We start from the raw sequence: 13,682 nt of genomic DNA, 5'->3' as shown, positions 1-13,682 counted from the left end.
GTCGAGGGAGCTTTACTCTGTATCTAACCCCGTGCTGTCCCTGTCCTGGGAGTGTTTGATGGGGACAGTGTAGAGGAAGCTTTACTCTGTATCTAGCCCCGTGCTGTACCTGTCCTGGGAGTGTTTGATGGGGACAGTGTAGAGGGAGCTTTACTCTGTATCTAACCCCGTGCTGTACCTGTCCTGGGAGTGTTTGATGGGGGCAGTGTCGAGGGAGCTTTACTCTGTATCTAACCCCGTGCTGTCCCTGTCCTGGGAGTGTTTGATGGGGACAATGTAGAGGGAGCTTTACTCTGTATCTAACCCCGTGCTGTACCCGTCCAGGGAGGGTTTGATGGTGACAGAACAGAGGGAGCTATACTCTGGATCAAACCCCGTGCTACCCCTGTCCTGGGAGTGTTTGATGGGGACAGTGTCGAGGGAACTTTACTCTGTATCGAACCCCGTGCTGTACCTGTCCTGGGAGTGTTTGATCGGGACAGTGTAGCGGGAGCTTTAGTCTGTATCTAACCCCGTGCTGTACCTGTCCTCGGAGTGTTTGATGGGGACAGTGTAGAGGGACCTTTACTCTGTATCTAACCCCGTGCTGTACCTGTCCTGGGAGTGTTTGATGGGGCAGTGTAGAGGGAGCTTTACTCTGTATCTAACCCCGTGCTGTACCTGTCCTGGGAGTGTTTGATGGGGACAGTGTAGAGGGAGCTTTACTCTGTATCTAACCCCGTGCAGTACCTGTCCTGGGAGTGTTTGATGGGGGCAGTGTCGAGGGAGCTTTACTCTGTATCTAACCCCGTGCTGTCCCTGTCCTGGGAGTGTTTGATGGGGACAGTGTCGAGGGAGCTTTACTCTGTATCTAACCCCGTGTTGTACCTGTCCTGGGAGTGTTTGATGGGGACAGTGTAGAGGGAGCTTTACTCTGTATCTAACCCCGTGCTGTACCTGTCCTGGGAGTGTTTGATGGGGACAGTGTAGAGGGAGCTTTACTCTGTATCTAACCCCGTGCTGTACCTGTCCTTGGAGTGTTTGATGGGGACAGTACAGCGGGAGCTTTACTCTGTATCTAACCCCGTGCTACCCCTGTCCTCTGAGTGTTTGAAGGGGGACTGTGTAGAGGGAGCTTTACTCTGTATCTAACCCCATGCTGTACCTGTCCTGGGAGTGTTTGATCGGGACAGTGTCGAGGGAGCTTTACTCTGTATCTCACCCCGTGCTGTCCCTGTCCTGGGAGTGTCTGATGGGGGACAGTGTAGAGGGAGCTTTACTCTGTATCTAACCTCATGCTATACCTGTCCTGGGAGTGTTTGATGGGGGACAGTGTAGAGGGAGCTTTACTCTGTATCTAACCCCGTGCTGTACCTGTCCTGGGAGTGTTTGATGGGGGACAGTGTAGAGGGAGCTTTACTCTGTATCTAACCCCGTGCTGTACCTGTCCTGGGAGTGTTTGATGGGGACAGTGTAGAGGGAGCTTTACTCTGTATCTAACCCCGTGTTGTACCTGTCCTGGGAGTGTTTGATGGGGGACAGTGTAGAGGAAGCTTTACTCTGTATCTAACCCCGTGCTGTATCTGTCCTGGGAGTGTTTGATGGGGGACAGTGTAGAGGAAGCTTTACTCTGTATCTAACCCCGTGCTGTACCTGTCCTGGGAGTGTTTGATGGGGACAGTGTAGAGGGAGCTTTACTCTGTATCTAACCCCGTGCTGTCCCTGTCCTGGGGGTGTTTGCCGGGGACAGTTTTGTGTATAAGTTCCTCACCAATCCAGGATTCTGCAGCCCTTCCGAGCTGCCACTTTCCTCAGAAGTTTGCACGTGTCTGTTTGCCTCCTGGCATTGGATCAGGATGCGGTTCACGGAGCTCATGGCAGCCTCACGGCAGAGCGCCATGAGATCGGCACCCACATACCCTGGAGTCAGGTGGGCCAGGTGGCCAAAGTCAAATGATTCTGGCAACTTCAGTTTCCGACACAAAGTCCTCAAGATCCTGTTAGATATTTGAGAAATTATAATAAGTGACTGGGGGAACGTCCTTACTCACGTGCTGTACAATTCTCCCACTGGCACAATGGGGGACATATTAACAGCACAATACTGTGGATGCTGCAATCTGGAACACAAACAGAAAACGCTGGAACATCTCAGCAGGTCTGACAGCCTCTGTGGAGAGAGAATCGAGCCAACGCTTCCAGTCTGGATGACTGCTCTGGTGTCTGACAAAGAGTCATCCAGACACAAGACCTGTTCTCTCTCCACAGAGGCTGCCAGAGCTGCCGAGATGATTCAGGTATTTAACCCATCAGAGACTCCGCCATTAACCCAACCACCATCAACACAGACCACCAGGGGAGTCCATTAACCACCGGGGAGTCCATTAACCACCAGGGGGAGTCCATTAACCACCGGGGGAGTCCATTAACCACCAGGGGGAGTCCATTAACCACCAGGGGGAGTCCATTAACCACCAGGGGATGTCCATTAACCACTGGGGGGGGAGTCCATTCACCACCAGGGGAGTCCATTCACCACCGGGGGAGTCCATTAACCACTGGGGGGGGAGTCCATTCACCACCAGGGGAGTCCATTCACCACCGGGGGAGTCCATTAACCACTGGAGGGGGGGGGGAGTCCATTCACCACCAGGGGATGTCCATTAACCACTGGGGGGGGGGAGTCCATTCACCACCAGGGGAGTCCATTCACCACCGGGGGAGTCCATTAACCACTGGGGGGGGGGAGGGGAGTCCATTAACCACGGGGGGGGGGGGGGGGGGTGGAGTCCATTAACCACCGGGGGAGTCCATTAACCACCGGGGGAGTCCATTAACTACCGGGGAGGGGAGGGGGGGGGAGAGTCCATTAACCACCAGGGGATGTCCATTAACCACCAGGGATGTCCATTAACCACCAGGGATGTCCATTAACCACCGGGGGATGTCCATTAACCACCGGGGGAGTCCATTAACCACCAGGTGAGTCCATTAACCACCGGGGGAGTCCATTAACCACCAGGGGAGTCCATTAACCAGCAGGGGAGTCCATTCACCACCAGGGGAGTCCATTCACCACCAGGGGAGTCCATTCACCACCGGGGGAGTCCATTCACCACCGGGGGAGTCCATTAACTACCGGGGGGAGTCTGTTAACCACCAGGAGAGTTCACGAGCCACCGGGGGGTGTCCATTAACCACTGAGGGTTGTCCATTAACCACCGAGGGGGATTCCATTAACCAACGGGGGGAGTGCATTAACCACCAGGGGGAGTCTGTTAACCATCGGGGGTGGGGTGGGTGGTCTGTTTACCATTGCGGGCGGTGGAAGTGTCCATTAGCCACTGGGGGAGGGGGGTACGTTAACCACCGGGGTGGTGGTCACTAAATTGTCTTCTTGCGGGTGAACAGAAGAATTGAGGTACTCACTGTTCCCGGGCTCCCTCACTGGGAATTCCCACACAGATCTCCCGGTCAAAGCGCCCAGCCCGGCGGAGTGCGGGGTCCAATGAGTCAGGCCTGTTTGTCGCTCCAATCACCAAGACCTGAACGCTGCTCTCCAGATTGTTCAGATCTGCAACAGGAGAGGAAAGGAGTCTGGGTAAATCCGACCCAGCACAGTGATCATCCTACTACCCAGATACCCCCCAATACCCCCTGATACCCCCAATACCCCCAGATACCCCCACACTGATACCCCCAATACCCCCACACTGATACCCACAATACCCCCAGATACCCCCACACTGATACCCCCAATACCCCCAGATACCCCCACACTGATACCCCCACACAGATACCCACAATACCCCCAGATACCCCCATACTGATACCCACAATACCCCCAGACACCCCCACACTGATACCCCCAATACCCCGATACCCCCAATACCCCCAGATACCCCCACACTGATACCCCCAGATACCCCCACACTGATACCCCCAATACCCCCAGATACCCCCACACTGATACCCCCAGATACCCCCACACTGATACCCCCAATACCCCCAGATACCCCCACACTGATACCCCCAATCCCCCCAGATACCCCCACACTGATACCCCCAATCCCCCCAGATACCCCCCAATACCCCCTGATACCCCCACACTGATACCCCCAATACCCCCAGATACCCCCACGCTGATACCCACAACACCCCCAGATATCCCCACACTGATACCCCCAACACCCACACACTGATACCCTCAATACCCCCACACTGATACCCCACACTGATACCCCCAATACCCCCAGATACCCCAACACTGATACCCCCAATACCCCCAGATACCCCCACACTGATACCCCCAATACCCCCAGATACCCCCACACTGATACCCCCAATACCCCCAGATACCCCCACACTGATACCCACAATACCCCCACACTGATACCCCCACACTGATACCCCACACTGATACCCCCAATACCCCCAGATACCCCCACACTGATACCCTCAATACCCCCAGATACCCCCACACTGATACCCACAATACCCCCACACTGATATCCCCACACTGATACCCCCAGATACCCCCACACTGATACCCCCAACACCCACACACTGATACCCCCAATACCCCCAGATACCCCCACACTGATACCCACAATACCCCCACACTGATACCCCCAATACCCCCAGATACCCCCACACTGATACCCCCAGATACCCCCACACTGATATCCCCACCCTGATACCCCCAGATACCCCCCCAATATCCCCAGATACCCCCAGATTGATACCCCCAATACCCCCGGATACCCCCACACTGATACCCCCAATACCCCCAGACACCCCCACACTGATACCCCCAACACCCACACACTGATACCCCCAATACCCCCAGATACCCCCAGATACCCCCACACTGATACCCCCCAAACCCCCAGACACCCCCACACTGATACCCCCAATACCCCCAGATACCCCCACACTGATACCCCCAATACCCCCAGATACCCCCACACTGATACCCCCAGATACCCCCACACTGATACCCCCAATACCCCCAGATACCCCCACACTGATACCCCCAATACCCCCAGACACCCCCACTCTGATACCCCCAATACCCCCAGATACCCCCACACTGATACCCCCAATACCCCCAGACACTCCAACACTGATAACCCCAAGACCCCCAGACACCCCCACATTGATACCCCCAATACCCACACACTGATACCCACAACACCCCAGATACCCCCAATACCCCCAGATACCCCCACACTGAAAACTACAACACCCCAGATACCCCCACACTGATACCCACAAAAACCCAGATACCCCCCAACATCCCCAGATACCCACACACTGATACCCCCAGATACGCACACACTGATAACCCCAATACCCCCAGATACCCCCACACTGATACCCCCAATACCCCCACACTGATACCCACAAAAACCCAGATACCCCCCAACATCCCCAGATACCCCCAGATACCCCCACACAGATACCCCCAATACCCCAGATACCCCCACACTGATACCCCCAATACCCCCAGATACCCCCACACTGATACCCACAAAAACCCAGATACCCCCCAACATCCCCAGATACCCACAATACCCCCAGATACCCCCACACTGATACCCCCAACACCCCCACACTGATACCCACAATACCCCGATACCCCAACACTGATACCCCCAATACCCCCAGATACCCCCACACTGATACCCCCAATACCCCAGATACCCCCACACTGATACCCACAACACCCCAGATACCCCCACACTGATACCCACAATACCCCCAGATACCCCCACACTGATACCCCCACACTGATACCCCCAGATACCCACACACTGATACCCCCAATACCCCCAGACACCCCCACACTGATACCCCCAATACCCCCAGATACCCCCACACTGATACCCCCAAAACCCCCAGACACACCCACACTGATACCCACAATACCCCAGACACCCCCACACTGATACCCCCAATACCCCCACACTGATACCCACAATACCCCAGATACCCCCACACTGATACCCCCAGATACCCACACACTGATACCCCCAATACCCCCAGACACCCCCACACTGATACTCCCAAAACCCCCAGACACCCCCACACTGATACCCACAATACCCCAGACATCCCCACACTGATACCCACAATACCCCCAGATACCCCCACACTGATACCCCCAGACACTCCCACACTGATACCCCCAATACCCCCAGACTCCCCCACATTGATACCCCCAATACCACCAGATACCCCCACACTGATACCCACAACACCCCAGATACCCCCACACTGAAACCCACAACACCCCAGATACCCCCACACTGATACCCACAAAAACCCAGATACCCCCACACTGATACCCACAATACCCCCAGATACCCCCACACTGATACCCACAAAAACCCAGATACCCCCCAACATCCCCAGATACCCCCAGATACCCACACACTGATACCCACAATACCCCCAGATACCCCCACACTGATACCCACAAAAACCCAGATACCCCCCAACATCCCCAGATACCCACACACTGATACCCCCAATACCCCCAGATACCCCCACACTGATACCCCCAATACCCCCAGATACACCCACACTGATACCCACAAAAACCCAGATACCCCCCAACATCCCCAGATACCCACAATACCCCCAGATACCCCCACACTGATACCCCCAATACCACGATACCCCCACACTGATACCCCCAATACCCCCAGATACCCACACACTGATACCCCCAATACCCCCAGATACCCCCACACTGATACCCACAATAGCCCCAGATCCCCCCAGACTGATACCCACAATACCCCGATACCCCCACACTGATACCCCCAATACCCCCAGACACCCCCACACTGATACCCCCAAAACCCCCAGACACCCCCACACTGATACCCACAATACCCCCAGACACTCCCACACTGATACCCCCAATACCCCCAGATACCCCCACACTGATACACCCAATACCCCCAGATACCCCCAGACTGATACCCCCAGATACCCCCACACTGATACACCCAATACCCCCAGATACCTCCACACTGATACCCCCAATACCCCCAGATACCTCCACACTGATACCCCCAATACCCCCAGACACTCCCACACTGATACCCCCAATACCCCCAGACTCCCCCACATTGATACCCCCAATACCCCCAGATACCCCCACACTGATACCCACAACACCACAGATACCCCCACACTGAAACCTACAACACCCCAGATACCCCCACACTGATACCCACAAAAACCCAGATACCACCACACTGATACCCACAAAAACCCAGATACCCCCCAAAATCCCCAGATACCCCCAGATACCCACACACTGATACCCACAATACCCCCAGATACCCCCACACTGATACCCCCAATACCCCCAGATACCCTCACACTGATACCCCCAATACCCCCAGACACCCCCACACTGATACCCACAAAAACCCAGATACCCCCCAACATCCCCAGATACACCCAGATACCCACACACTGATAGCCACAATACCCCCAGATACCCCCACACTGATACCCCCAATACCCCCAGATACCCACACACTGATACCCACAATACCCCCAGATACCCCCACACTGATACCCACAAAAACCCAGATACCCCCAACATCCCCAGATACCCCCAGATACCCACACACTGATACCCCCAATACCCCCAGATACCCCCACACTGATACCCCCAATACCCCCAGATACCCCCACACTGATACCCACAAAAACCCAGATACCCCCCAACATCCCCAGATACCCACAATACCCCGATACCCCCACACTGATACCCTCAATACCCCCAGACACCCCACACTGATACCCCCCATACCCCCAGATACCCCCACACTGATACCCACAACACCCCCAGATACCCCCACACTGATACCCACAATACCCCCAGATACGCCCACACTGAAAGCCACAACACCCCCAGATACCCCCACACTGATACCCACAATACCCCCAGATACCCCCACACTGATACCCCCAATACCCCCAGACACCCCCACACTGATACCCCCAATACCCCCACACTGATACCCACAACACCCCCAGATACCCCCACACTGATACCCCCAATACCCCCACACTGATACCCACAACACCCCCAGATACCCCCACACTGATACCCCCAATACCCCCAGATACCCACAATACCCCCAGATACCCCCACACTGATACCCACAATACCCCGATACCCCCAGACTGATACCCCCAATACCCCCAGATACCCACAATAGCCCCAGATACCCCCTCACTGATACCCACAACACCCCAGATACCCCCACACTGATACCCGCAATACCCCCAGATACCCACAACACCCCCAGATATCCCCACACTGATACCCACAATACCCCCAGATACTCCCACACTGATACCCCCAATACCCCCACACTGATACCCCCAATACCCCGAGACACCCCCACAATGATACCCCCCATACCCCCAGATACCCCCACACTGATACCCACAACACCCCCAGATATCCCCACACTGAAAGCCACAACACCCCCAGATACCCCCACACATATACCCACAATACCCCCAGATACCCCCACACTGATACCCACAATACCCCCAGATACCCCCACACTGAAAGCCACAACACCCCCAGATACCCCCACACATATACCCACAATACCCCCAGATACCCCCACACTGATACCCACAATACCCCCAGATACCCACAATACCCCCACACTGATACCCCCAATACCCCCAGACACCCCCACACTGATACCCCCAATACCCCCAGATACCCCCACACTGATACCCACAACACCCCCAGATACCCCCACACTGAAAGCCACAACACCCCCAGATACCCCCACACTGATACCCACAATACCCCCAGACACCCCCAGATACCCACAATACCCCCAGATACCCCCACACTGATACCCCCAATATCCCCAGATACCCCCACACTGATACCCCCAATACCCCCAGACACCCCCACACTGATACCCCCAATACCCCCAGATACCCCCACACTGATACCCCCAATACCCCCAGACACCCCCACACTGATACCCCCAGATACCCCCACACTGATACCCCCAAAACCCCCAGACACCCCCACACTGATACCCACAATACCCCAGACACCCCCACACTGATACCCCCAATACCCCCACACTGATACCCACAATACCCCAGATACCCCCACACTGATACCCCCAGATACCCACACACTGATACCCCCAATACCCCCAGACACCCCCACACTGATACCCCCAAAACCCCCAGACACCCCCACACTGATACCCACAATACCCCAGACATCCCCACACTGATACCCACAATACCCCCAGATACCCCCACACTGATACCCCCAGACACTCCCACACTGATACCCCCAATACCCCCAGACTCCCCCACATTGATACCCCCAATACCACCAGATACCCCCACACTGATACCCACAACACCCCCAGATATCCCCACACTGAAAGCCACAACACCCCCAGATATCCCCACACTGAAAGCCACAACACCCCCAGATACCCCCACACATATACCCACAATACCCCCAGATACCCCCACACTGATACCCACAATACCCCCAGATACCCCCACACTGAAAGCCACAACACCCCCAGATACCCCCACACATATACCCACAATACCCCCAGATACCCCCACACTGATACCCACAATACCCCCAGATACCCACAATACCCCCACACTGATACCCCCAATACCCCCAGACACCCCCACACTGATACCCCCAATACCCCCAGATACCCCCACACTGATACCCACAACACCCCCAGATACCCCCACACTGAAAGCCACAACACCCCCAGATACCCCCACACTGATACCCACAATACCCCCAGACACCCCCAGATACCCACAATACCCCCAGATACCCCCACACTGATACCCCCAATATCCCCAGATACCCCCACACTGATACCCCCAATACCCCCAGACACCCCCACACTGATACCCCCAATACCCCCAGATACCCCCACACTGATACCCCCAATACCCCCAGACACCCCCACACTGATACCCCCAGATACCCCCACACTGATACCCCCAAAACCCCCAGACACCCCCACACTGATACCCACAATACCCCAGACACCCCCACACTGATACCCCCAATACCCCCACACTGATACCCACAATACCCCAGATACCCCCACACTGATACCCCCAGATACCCACACACTGATACCCCCAATACCCCCAGACACCCCCACACTGATACCCCCAAAACCCCCAGACACCCCCACACTGATACCCACAATACCCCAGACATCCCCACACTGATACCCACAATACCCCCAGATACCCCCACACTGATACCCCCAGACACTCCCACACTGATACCCCCAATACCCCCAGACTCCCCCACATTGATACCCCCAATACCACCAGATACCCCCACACTGATACCCACAACACCCCAGATACCCCCACACTGAAACCTACAACACCCCAGATACCCCCACACTGATACCCACAAAAACCCAGATACCCCCACACTGATACCCACAAAAACCCAGATACCCCCCAACATCCCCAGATACCCACAATACCCCCAGATACCCCCACACTGATACCCCCAATACCCCGATACCCCCACACTGATACCCCCAATACCCCCAGATACCCACACACTGATACCCCCAATACCCCGATACCCCCACACTGATACCCCCAATACCCCCAGATACCCCCACACTGATACCCACAAAAACCCAGATACCCCCCAACATCCCCAGATACCCCCAGATACCCACACACTGATACCCACAATACCCCCAGATACCCCCACACTGATACCCACAAAAACCCAGATACCCCCCAACATCCCCAGATACCCACACACTGATACCCCCAATACCCCCAGATACCCCCACACTGATACCCCCAATACCCCCAGATACACCCACACTGATACCCACAAAAACCCAGATACCCCCCAACATCCCCAGATACCCACAATACCCCCAGATACACCCACACTGATACCCACAAAAACCCAGACACCCCCCAACATCCCCAGATACCCACAATACCCCGATACCCCCACACTGATACCCCCAATACCCCCAGATACCCACACACTGATACCCCCAATACCCCCAGATACCCCCACACTGATACCCCCAATACCCCCAGATACACCCACACTGATACCCACAAAAACCCAGATACCCCCCAACATCCCCAGATACCCACAATACCCCCAGATACACCCACACTGATACCCACAAAAACCCAGACACCCCCCAACATCCCCAGATACCCACAATACCCCGATACCCCCACACTGATACCCCCAATACCCCCAGATACCCACACACTGATACCCCCAATACCCCCAGATCCCCCCACACTGATACCCACAATAGCCCCAGATCCCCCCAGACTGATACCCACAATACCCCGATACCCCCACACTGATACCCCCAATACCCCCAGACACCCCCACACTGATACCCCCAAAACCCCCAGACACCCCCACACTGATACCCACAATACCCCCAGACACTCCCACACTGATACCCCCAATACCCCCAGATACCCCCACACTGATACACCCAATACCCCCAGATACCCCCACACTGATACCCCCAGATACCCCCACACTGATACACCCAATACCCCCAGATACCTCCACACTGATACCCCCAATACCCCCAGATACCTCCACACTGATACCCCCAGACACTCCCACACTGATACCCCCAATACCCCCAGACTCCCCCACATTGATACCCCCAATACCCCCAGATACCCCCACACTGATACCCACAACACCACAGATACCCCCACACTGAAACCTACAACACCCCAGATACCCCCACACTGATACCCACAAAAACCCAGATACCACCACACTGATACCCACAAAAACCCAGATACCCCCCAAAATCCCCAGATACCCCCAGATACCCACACACTGATACCCACAATACCCCCAGATACCCCCACACTGATACCCCCAATACCCCCAGATACCCTCACACTGATACCCCCAATACCCCCAGACACCCCCACACTGATACCCACAAAAACCCAGATACCCCCCAACATCCCCAGATACACCCAGATACCCACACACTGATACCCACAATACCCCCAGATACCCCCACACTGATACCCCCAATACCCCCAGATACCCACACACTGATACCCACAATACCCCCAGATACCCCCACACTGATACCCACAAAAACCCAGATACCCCCAACATCCCCAGATACCCCCAGATACCCACACACTGATACCCCCAATACCCCCAGATACCCCCACACTGATACCCCCAATACCCCCAGATACCCCCACACTGATACCCACAAAAACCCAGATACCCCCCAACATCCCCAGATACCCACAATACCCCGATACCCCCACACTGATACCCTCAATACCCCCAGACACCCCACACTGATACCCCCCATACCCCCAGATACCCCCACACTGATACCCACAACACCACAGATACCCCCACACTGAAACCTACAACACCCCAGATACCCCCACACTGATACCCACAAAAACCCAGATACCACCACACTGATACCCACAAAAATCCAGATACCCCCCAACATCCCCAGATACCCCCAGATACCCACACACTGATACCCACAATACCCCCAGATACCCCCACACTGATACCCCCAATACCCCCAGATACCCACACACTGATACCCACAATACCCCCAGATACCCCCACACTGATACCCACAAAAACCCAGATACCCCAACATCCCCAGATACCCCCAGATACCCACACACTGATACCCCCAATACCCCCAGATACCCCCACACTGATACCCCCAATACCCCCAGATACCCCCACACTGATACCCCCGTTACCCCCAGATACCCCCACACTGATACCCCCAATACCCCCAGATACTCCCACACTGATACCCACAATAGCCCCAGATACCCCCAGACTCATACCCACAATACCCCGATACCCCCACACTGATACCCTCAATACCCCCAGACACCCCACACTGATACCCCCCATACCCCCAGATACCCCCACACTGATACCCACAACACCCCCAGATACCCCCACACTGATACCCACAATACCCCCAGATACGCCCACACTGAAAGCCACAACACCCCCAGATACCCCCACACTGATACCCACAATACCCCCAGATACCCCCACACTGATACCCCCAATACCCCCAGACACCCCCACACTGATACCCCCAATACCCCCACACTGATACCCACAACACCCCCAGATACCCCCACACTGATACCCCCAATACCCCCAGATACCCACAATACCCCCAGATACCCCCACACTGATACCCACAATACCCCGATACCCCCAAACTGATACCCCCAATACCCCCAGATACCCACAATAGCCCCAGATACCCCCACACTGATACCCACAATACCCCCAGATACTCCCACACTGATACCCCCAATACCCCCACACTGATACCCCCAATACTCCCAGACACCCCCACAATGATACCCCCCATACCCCCAGATGCCCCCACACTGATACCCACAACACCCCCAGATACCCCCACACTGAAAGCCACAACACCCCCAGATACCCCCACACATATACCCACAATACCCCCAGATACCCCCACACTGATACCCACAATACCCCCAGATACCCCCAGATACCCACAATACCCCCACACTGATACCCCCAATACCCCCAGACACCCCCACACTGATAC

At 55.5% G+C, this 13,682-nt stretch overlaps 1 protein-coding gene across 1 annotated transcript in view; it reads right to left on the bottom strand.

Annotated features, from left to right (window-relative positions):
• LOC144489496 (nuclear valosin-containing protein-like) overlaps window positions 1-13,682 on the bottom strand; it is a gene marked incomplete at its 5' end in the record, with an annotated part of 52,445 nt that overhangs the window by 20,111 nt on the left and 18,652 nt on the right. Inside the window, 2 exons of the mRNA XM_078207361.1 lie at window positions 1,751-1,976; window positions 3,409-3,553. Coding sequence (XP_078063487.1) covers window positions 1,751-1,976; window positions 3,409-3,553 — 371 coding nt within the window. The remainder of the gene's footprint in view (window positions 1-1,750; window positions 1,977-3,408; window positions 3,554-13,682) is intronic.

The sequence above is a fragment of the Mustelus asterias genome, unplaced genomic scaffold (assembly GCF_964213995.1).
Source record: "Mustelus asterias unplaced genomic scaffold, sMusAst1.hap1.1 HAP1_SCAFFOLD_2242, whole genome shotgun sequence".
NCBI lineage: Eukaryota > Metazoa > Chordata > Chondrichthyes > Carcharhiniformes > Triakidae > Mustelus > Mustelus asterias.
This window is presented reverse-complemented; position numbering and strand designations above follow the sequence as displayed.